Below are 9874 nucleotides of genomic sequence, written 5' to 3'. Positions count from 1 at the left end.
ATTCTACAGTAGTAATATTATTAATAGACGTGTTTTCCCGATCTTTTAAAACGTGACATTAATTCATTTTTATATATTTCGTATTTCTTTGTCCTATTAAAGAAAGCAACTATTATTACAGCACTAATAAAAATGCAATTACAATAATAACCTCGGTCCGTTGATTGAAATAATACTTATGCACGTTGAAGTTTAAACATTTATAGGAAGCCTTTAGCTTGACCAACAGACTGTAAAGGCTGATAGAAAGTATATTTAAGTATACACTAACAATAGAAACATAATTAAATTACAACCGTCGATACTAAGTAAAGCAAAAACCAATCCCAAAAGAAACAGAAGCCACGGATTTGGCACAAGTTTTAAATAAACACACAAAAGAAGATCGACGGAATTGTATGACCCAAAAAAACGAATTCAGTGAATCGATTGGGACAAAAGATTTGTCAATTTTCTTCGCTTTCGGTAATGTAAAAAATGGCAATACACTAAATACTTATGTTGAAGTGAATGTATTTTAAATAGCTGTCCATTCGTCAAATATTAGATTTGAAAGTGACAGTGCAATTTATCATTTTCGACAATAATAATTATAGATGGTATAAGACAAAGTTTCAATGAAAATATTGGATCTTAATTTATTCTATGTAGAATCATAGTGAAAATGAATTTGGTATAAAAAAATCGTTATGAAAGAACACTTTTTTGTAGTTCGTACGCCCAAAAAAAGGTCCATAGTAAATAGTACGTACACAGGTGTATCCAACATTTGTAAAATCCCGCCAATTTATTTGACCAAATCAATTCTTCTTTTGCAAGGCCTAACACGGAAAAATACACAAGACTGAATACCACATTCGTAAGCCCTTTTTATGACCTTTTTTAATTGCCCAATCAGTGGTAATATTTCTATAGCCCCGAATGTTTTTCAAATGAGATTACAGAACACAATTTGATTCCTCGTTAACGGTCTGGACTGTGGCCAGAGTAATGGTCTGATAGCCGACAATTAAACCTAATTGGTGTCATTCGTGGGGCGAGGAACGATGCGGGCATTTTACACTGACATTTACAGTTTGGGGTATGAGCTGCGAACTATCTGTAGAAGAGACACCCTCATTTCGTTTAAAAGAAGTGGATTAGTTTTTTAGGAGTGTGTTGCACTGTTTCTACAGAGGCATAGTATCAATGCGATGTAAATGGTGTCTTTAATTGATTGATCTTCGGATGATACTTTAGTGTTTTTTTTTGTGGTTTTACATAGTTGCAAAACGTAGCTATAGAAGAAATACAGATATTTATGTGGTTTTCCTATCATTTGCCTTAGAGAAGGACAGTTACTCGTACAAGATGTTATAATTTCTTAAGATGGTGATGTTGAAATATCTGCAATTCTACACTACTGCCATATTGTTTGTTTTTTTGTTTATGCTGTTATGAGAGCTGTAACAGCTAATTATTCTTCAAACAGGGTCAACGGTTTAACTGACCTAGTACTGAGTGTGGCAGTTATTTGGCATTCAGCCAAAAGTCGTAAATCAAATGTTAATAAAACCAGCCTTTGTCTCTGTTTACTTACTAGAGAAATAAACAAAAGTATGACAGATTGTATAGAGTTATATTTCGCTAGGATTGAGTTTTTAGGTATTGTGAAGTGAATATAATAAATATTTACCATTTTTTTACAAAACGCTGTCTAGCCTCAAATTATGAAAAGCTGTTACCATTGGAACTAGATGATTAATCTACATGCTTATTTACTTACAAATACATGTGACGGATAAATTTCATCCAGTCGCAAAACAAATGATTGTACACGTCACACAAACACATGTCCTGGGTGGGACACGAACCCACGACCTGCGGTTAGCAGTTAGGGCCACTAATCTTCAGATCAATAGACCAGATCCCCGATTGTGCTATTTTACACTGGCCGATGAATGAATGGCAATTGAATTAAATTTGAAATAATTCCTATTCTCCTAAGCATTTTGCCAATACAATAATTGAAACTTAATTGTATTGACCTTGAGTTTAGCGTCCCACACTGAATTTCCAATTATTATGTAGAAAAATGCGTAAGATAAAACAAAAATTGTCATTTTAAGCCAAATTTCATTCATTCATTGGCCATTTTAAATAGCAGAATTGGGGCCCTGTAAATAGAATGTTTCGTTATAACTCAGCACAAAGATTTACTTACAAAGTAGGAATACAATTTCCAAGTAATCTTTACGACACCCAAAGGCGGAAGTACAGTAATATAGAAAACCAAATGTTCTGAGAACCACATTATCTAAGAAAACAGTTTTAATACCTTTATAGAATCGTAACAAAATAATTTTTAATGAAACTACCAGCTGTAGGTTTGTAACTGACAGCGTCTGTATATGAATAACATAAATCTGGTAACAGGTTATACTTTAAAACATATACCTAATACATCCTAGAGCTTCGTTTTATGATTGAAATTGGCCTGTATACAAATAACAAAAACAAATCAAAGTTGCTATTCCACGAGCACTATCGCCGACGAATCGCTCTAATGTACTAATTTTGAATATACAAAAAAATCCAAGTCACGTCACTACCGAAAAGGAATGTCATTCGAATAGAATTGATTCGTTTTCCTCTTATTTCAAGACTAAGAAACAAATGAAAATCGATAGAACACTGCGTTTGTTGTGATGACGTTCTAAAATAAATAAAGTATCACTGCATGAGTAATGATTGAGGAAATTCAAACCTTAGCAAATGTGAAAGCAGGCGAGAATGCTAATGAACGTATTATGCCATGGCGGTTGTAATTTGTACCGCGTGCGTTTGTATTTTACGTGCTAATGTAAACGTTTAACGTGCTTAGTTTGGTGTAGAGTACGGAAAATTAAAACAAAGGAGTAATCTCCTCAAACCTATTAAAGACGACTAACTAGTACAATATTTGAAGTTACTTTATTTTAATACTTGAATTATTAAAAAAAAATCGACTCCCTCACTAAGAAATTGAATCCTTGTGTCGCGGGGGGTTTCACAAACATTCAAATCACATGCACAAAGATACCCAGACTCAGGACAAGCATTCGTGAATCACACAAATGCATGGCCTACGTGGGGATCGAACCCGCGACACGTCGCGCTCAGTGGGTTTGGCTTGGTGATCTCAACAACTGAGCTGTCCGCGCAGTCATGTCGAATAAGTTCAACCAAAGCAAAGGTTTAGAAGCACATATGAAAAGTGCTCTCCAAATTATTGTTTGTTGGTGCATTTGCCAAGAAACAAATGCATGTACTCGTTTACCACGAGTTCTCATAGTGGGCCTTTTACCGCTGTGGACCGTTCTTTCTCTAATAGTCTAGTTCATCATTGTATTGCCAAAGTTATCGATGAAAATAGTGCCTGGATAGCCTTATCATACTGTTCGTACAATTGGGTCGGCAATGAACGACAGATGAACCGTCTATCTGGCTACATATCTGTAATCAACGATGACCCAATATTTAACAGCGAATGTATCTCTTAAATATTTTTTTTCGATTTGGATTTCAATCACTACAGTCTTTATTATTCAATAGGTAACGGGAAGAAAACAACATATTACCAGTAGTAGTAACGTTCATAATAATATATGATGACTAGAAGTATTATACTAGTTTTTGAAGATGAAGCTGACGGTTATTGAAATAATAAGGTAGCATATGTATTTTTTTGTGACCTAGAGACCTGAGCTTACTCTACCAATACATCCAAGTCCATTCAAAGTAAGAGATAAAATGATTAAGATATAAAATATGTAATAAGACGTTACAGGAAAATGCAAACAACTAACAATACACAAGCGTATTCAAATGAGTATCTCGAGAATAAACAAAGCCTTCTCTAACTCAATAAGTAGGTAAAAAATGACGATCACGTTATCTAGTGTCAAGCATATTACAGGAACTATGGCAGCCACACACGATGTGTTCAAACAAGCTCCCAATGAATTTATACATATGCTTTTAAAAGGTAAAGATAAACGACACAGTGTTTTGATAACAGACGGCAGCGGTGTTTACTGTATCGTGACCACCGAACATCACTTGCTACTGTCATTTTTATCGTCACGGTAATTTGAACTTTATGACTAAGAACATAGAGTGTTACTATCTTTTTCTCAAGGGTCGTGGAAGTCTGCAGATATTTGCATTGTCAACGGTTTAATGCTTAATATATAAAATTATATTGATACGCAAAACGTTTAATGCGCGGTTGCTGAAATTGTTTTACGAGTTCACATCATTTTATGGAAAATTTTCTGAAACGCGTAATTTTAAAGTCGCAATTTTGCAACCTGCATGGACGAATTCAGCGAAACCTTTATACCTACTTATTTACATATTACAGAACAATGAAATGGAAATAAGTAGTAGTCACATGGAACATAGGTAGGTTAAACGCATTTTAGTATTATGTATGTGAATAATTCAGTAGCCAGCTGATAGCCTGAGGCTTATACCTAGACATAGTCGCGGGAAAAAGGAGATATCACAGATGAAATCGAGTAAAACAATTTGTCGCATGTTGGAATTGAACCGCAAACTTTAGTCCAAGACTACGGCGCGACTCGCATTAGTCACCGATATGACTGTGTGACTACTCGATACTCGTCCTCGCGGTTAGTTTGTTATAAAGCGAACGTGACGGATAACGCTAATTGTTCTTGCGTCATTTGCATTTGTAATTAAACGTAGATATTTGTAAAGACGTTTCTTTATAAAGCGCGGTAAAAAAAGCTAACCTTCATTGCATACTAGTACTAAATCGCCAAATATATGTATAATGAATGGGTAAAAACGTTTTTAGTTGTTTAGTTGTTTTGTTAAATAATTTTAAACCCCCAAAATCGCTCAATCCGTTCGGGAGCTACGATGCCACAGACCGACAGACACGTTAATCTTATACCACCAATCATTTTGGCGTCAGGGTTGGAAATGACTTACAATAGTTTCAATAGAAAAGTATCGTCAATTTACGGCAAGCAAAATGGCGGCCAGATGCATTAGAAATTTAGTATAGTACAACTCATAGTATACGAGTTAGCGAGAAAAATGCGTCACGTTTTCCCATGAAACACTGTCGACGTTCTCATCGCTTGATGTCACTCACTTGGACATTGCAATTTCATGGCACATGTATACTGCCGTCCTAAGAAAGAAGGGCACAACTAACATTTTTATCTAAATCGAGTTAAATACATATTCGGAATCAGGAAAAAAAGGCCTATCTGCCTAATTTTTTGTATATTCTAACAATAAAACAAACAGAGATAGCATAAGCATAAAGGGCACAACTGTACCATTTTTTAAGATTTTGTAAAGAGAAAGGTCACATTGTGATATATGTCTCCTACTTCACATTTATGTCTTTAATATATTTAGTTGAAAAGGCATAATTGGCGCACATTAAATATGAAGGGCTTATGTGGCAATTGTGCTATTTTTTTAAACCAACACCTTAGCAAGAAGTGTAGAAAGAAAGTCACAACTGGCGATTGTGTCTTTACTATTTAACCTACTCCTTAATATTTTGTATAAAAATAGGCACACTGGCAGTTATGCCTTTACTACTTACCCTACTTCTTAATATTTGTAAAAAAATAGACACACTGGCAGTTATGCCTTTACTACTTACCCTACTTCTTAATATTTTGTAAAAAAATAGACACACTGGCAGTTATGCCTTTACTACTTACCCTACTTCTTAATATTTTGTAAAAAAATAGACACACTGGCAGTTATGCCTTTACTACTTACCCTACTTCTTAATATTTTGTAAAAAAATAGACACACTGGCAGTTATGCCTTTACTACTTACCCTACTCCTTAATATTTTGTAAAAAAAATAGACACACTGGCAGTTATGCCTTTACTACTTAACATCTCTACAGAGAAATGAGGTGAGGGGAGCGAGGTATGAGTGAGCTTACGCCAGTTGTGCCCGGCGTGTCGAGACGAATCCACGCGAGTCAGTGCCGCGCTCTGGTAAGATTATTTTTGTTACGTATTTCTATCGCCCATTCTATAATATAAAGTCTATCAACCTAGTAATTTAAATAACTTCATATTTTCTTTGTTTAATTAATCTTAGAAGGTTAGTATAATAATAGCGAAATACAAATGTCGAAGCTGCGCCGCCGCGCCGGAGGGTCGCGTGCGCGATAGTCAAAAAACGACCGTTATTTCTGCTTATTATTGTGTGGGTAGATGTCGTTAACTAAACGCTATTAGTTCACGACATCTACCCACAGTTTAAATTTCACCCAGACCCAAACCCAGACGTCTGGGTTTTTTGATACAGGGTGTAGTTTTAGATATACTGGGTGTAAAAAAGTTAAAAGGGATAATTATAAGTTTTAAACCGCTATCGCAATGTTTGTGTATTTTAGTTTTTTAGCAACGTAGCCATAATAAAGAAATTGAATTGATTCTTTTTGGGGAAGCTGGGGATATGTCTGTTATGCAGATAGCGTCGCTTTGCGGAAGTTAGCATGTAATAAATAATCTTTATTTATTTTCAGCAATATGTCATCAAGAAGCGCAAGATTAATCAATGCTGCTTTACGCAAAACAGACTGTGATGAACAGATCTTAGATGAACCTGTTCCATCCACAAGTGGGATACAAAACTATCGAGATCAAGCAGCAAGTGAGGAAGATTGTCATGATTTTGATTCTGATGATTCTGTAATCGATAAAGATTACAAATTACCTGAAAAACCGAACCGAAACATTAGTAGCAGTGACTCAGAAAACGACATTATACCGTGTTCACAAATAATTCGGCACACAACGATTGAAGCATCACCGGAAGAATCATCAGACCCAGAAACAAACGAAGAACAAATAACGAAAAAAGGCAATATAAGGAAGCGGAAAACATATAACATTAGCTTAAAAGAGCGAAAGAGAATAAAGAATGAAGAAAGAATAGGCACTAAATATTTTGTAAAACCTGGTTGTCGTGAAAACATCTGCAAAAAAAAGTGCTCAGAGCGTTTTCCAGATGAGATTCGCAAAAAAATTAATGTCAATTTTTGGAAATTGTCATGGACGGAACAGAAATACTTTTTATATGTCATACCAGCACAAAAAAACCAGATAGACCTAAAAACAGAGAAAACGATGTCAATGAAGGTAAACATTACACACGATCGAAGACTATAACATACTTTTTGGTAAATGAAAACGGCGAGAAAATTTCAGTTTGCAAAACTTTTTTCCTCACTACACTAGGCTATAACCAAAATAACTGTAAGGCAGTAAGAAACGCTCTTGAAAGTGATTATAAGCCCGAATTATATCCAAAACCTCTTGTTGATGGACGTGGACGCAACCCGAATCCTCAAAAACTAGATTCTGTTAAAGTCACGGAACATATAATGTCATTTAATCCTGCAGTATCTCACTATAGACGTGAGCACGCCCCTAACAAAAAGTATTTGCCTTCAGACCTTAATATACGTATAATGTATGACCACTACTGTGAAACCGATCCTGAAATAAAAGTATCTTATGGATTTTACAGAAAACTTGTAAGAGAACTTAATATCTCATTTACTAAATTAGGACAAGAAGAGTGTGAGCTATGTGAAAAATTTATTATACACAACCCTCGTCGGGAAATGATTAGGCATAGAAATTGCAAAGATTGTAAAGACTACGAAGCACACCATGACAGATATATATTAGCTCGCCAAAAATATGAAAATGATGCTGACAATCAAACACAGAAGAAAAATGACACAGACACTCTAATTTTTGCCGTAGATCTAGAAAAAGTTATAATGTTACCCCGCATGGAAGAGTTCAAAACTGTGATGTTTTGCCCGCGGCTTATTGTTTTTAACCAAAGTTTTGTGCCAATTGGTGAAAAACATATACATGAATTAGGTCTAACTTTTGCAGCTTTATGGCATGAAGGATTATCTGGAAGAAAAAAAGAGGATATCGTGAGTTGCTTCAGGGCCTTTTTTATGCAAAATAGAGACCTTAAGCATATCATTTTGTGGCTCGATAACTGTGCAGCACAAAATAAAAATTGGACCCTGTATTCTTATCTGATATATTTGGTAAATTCTACAGAAGTTAACTTTGAAACTATTACTTTACGCTACTTGGAAACTGGTCACACATTCATGGCTGCAGATGAATTCCACCACAGAGTAGAGAAATCTCTCAAAACAAAAAAGCGTGTTTATGACTTTGACGACTTTTGTAATGCTGTATCTAATACTGGCTCTCGCACCATGGTAAAGAAGATGGAAGTTCAAGACTTTTACGATTTTGAAGACTGTTCTTCGACATTTAAATTAAAAAATTCTAACCCGAGAGCTTATTTAAATAATATTACTGAGACAAATTTTCGAAGAGGATCTAATTCACTTTTTTACAAGAGTAGCCATGGTACTCAAGAATACTTCCAGCTAGATTTTCTTAAGATAAAAATATTAAACAAGGGATACCACATCCAAGACAGAAGCTTGTTCCAAGGGGTATCACGAGTGAAAGGAAATCAGCTATACTCACAAAGCTTGGTCCACTTATGCCCACTACCAGAAAGGTTTTTTGGGAAACATTACCTGTAAATGATCAGTCACTCGATTTGATTCAAAACTTTGAAGACTAAAATTAAAGAAGACTGATTTTATTATACTCACTTTAGTGAAGTTTTTAAGTAGTATTAAGAATAATTGATATGTAAGCAAAGTGCCTTGATGTTTCTCATTTTAAAGTTGTTGGCGTGGCGTATTTGGTTGTTTGTGCCTTTTAAACGTAATATTATTGTTTCTAACTTATTTTTTATGTTAAGATAAAATAAATTAAGATAATTATCTATTATATGCATAAAATTTAAAATTTAAAATGGTCATGGTCTTATATGTAGTATATAAATGCATGTATTGACATTCACAAAATTTCGAAAAACATAGTTTAGTAATGTAATTTTCAATAAAAACTAAAAAAAAAATCAAACTTGATTTTTTCAATATTTGCAAAATGTTAGTTGTGACCTTCTTTCTTATGACGGCAGTGTTATTGAGGTTAAAAAACCTAGTTCTCTAAATATAACATTCTTTTCGTTTCTAGTGGTATTTAAAAGTTTTATTTTACGCATTTCCATTTTATAGTGTTGCAAACACGGAACGTCAATCCACACCCTTACGTGTAACTGTAAAGGCGTCGCGCCAGTCATGGGCACTGTGCCAGCAACAACGGTGTTTCTCGCCGCTTCCGAATCAGTGTCGCTCGACCACTTGTCATTCAACAATCGCCGATAATTGGGGTGTTTACTTAATGATCGTTAAAAATTAAATAGATCCACGTATGCAAACGATTAAGAGCTAGACACGGTGCCTAATTATAAACCGTTGAGTAAGTTCGAAATCGATTAACTAGTTCAGTCTTTTCCTTTCGAAATTTGTAGAATGATCTCAATTGCAGTTTAAATAATTTATTTTAAATGTTCTTGAGTTACGGCGGGTGCACTAGACATTGTAAGTAGGCCGAATCGATCACGCATCGATTGAAGTGTTGAGCTTTTGCTCCGACATAAAGCATCGTTAATACTCTTGTTTGATCTCTAACCTCTCTCGCTACATACACTACATGTAAATACAGACTATGCGCGCGTTTGTTGTGCTCACTAATTATCTTCAATATGTAAATTGTTATTGTGTTTTCCGGCGAGCTTTAAGTTCTACATTGTATATTATTTTTATCTACAAATGAAAAAATATGTATGTGCTCTAACACACCTATTACACAATGTTATCTTAATATATCTACGGTTTGTTGGTTTGTATTATGTATTCGCATTTATTGTACGATAAAAATA

General features: G+C 34.7%; 1 protein-coding gene across 1 annotated transcript; it reads left to right on the top strand.

The window, feature by feature from the left end:
- The first annotated feature begins 7110 nt into the window (after positions 1–7110).
- On the top strand, positions 7111–9070 carry LOC113507030. The gene is made up of 2 exons (XM_026889886.1): positions 7111–8458; positions 8619–9070. The coding sequence occupies exons 1-2, from the start codon at positions 7419–7421 to the stop codon at positions 8626–8628; spliced, it is 1050 nt and encodes a 349-aa protein (XP_026745687.1). The 5' UTR covers positions 7111–7418; the 3' UTR covers positions 8629–9070.
- The last annotated feature ends 804 nt before the right edge of the window (positions 9071–9874 follow it).

Source organism: Trichoplusia ni, unplaced genomic scaffold, assembly GCF_003590095.1.
Source record: "Trichoplusia ni isolate ovarian cell line Hi5 unplaced genomic scaffold, tn1 tig00000288, whole genome shotgun sequence".
Classification (NCBI taxonomy): domain Eukaryota; kingdom Metazoa; phylum Arthropoda; class Insecta; order Lepidoptera; family Noctuidae; genus Trichoplusia; species Trichoplusia ni.
Note: the sequence above shows the minus strand (reverse complement) of the source record. Positions and strands in the feature narration are given on the sequence as shown.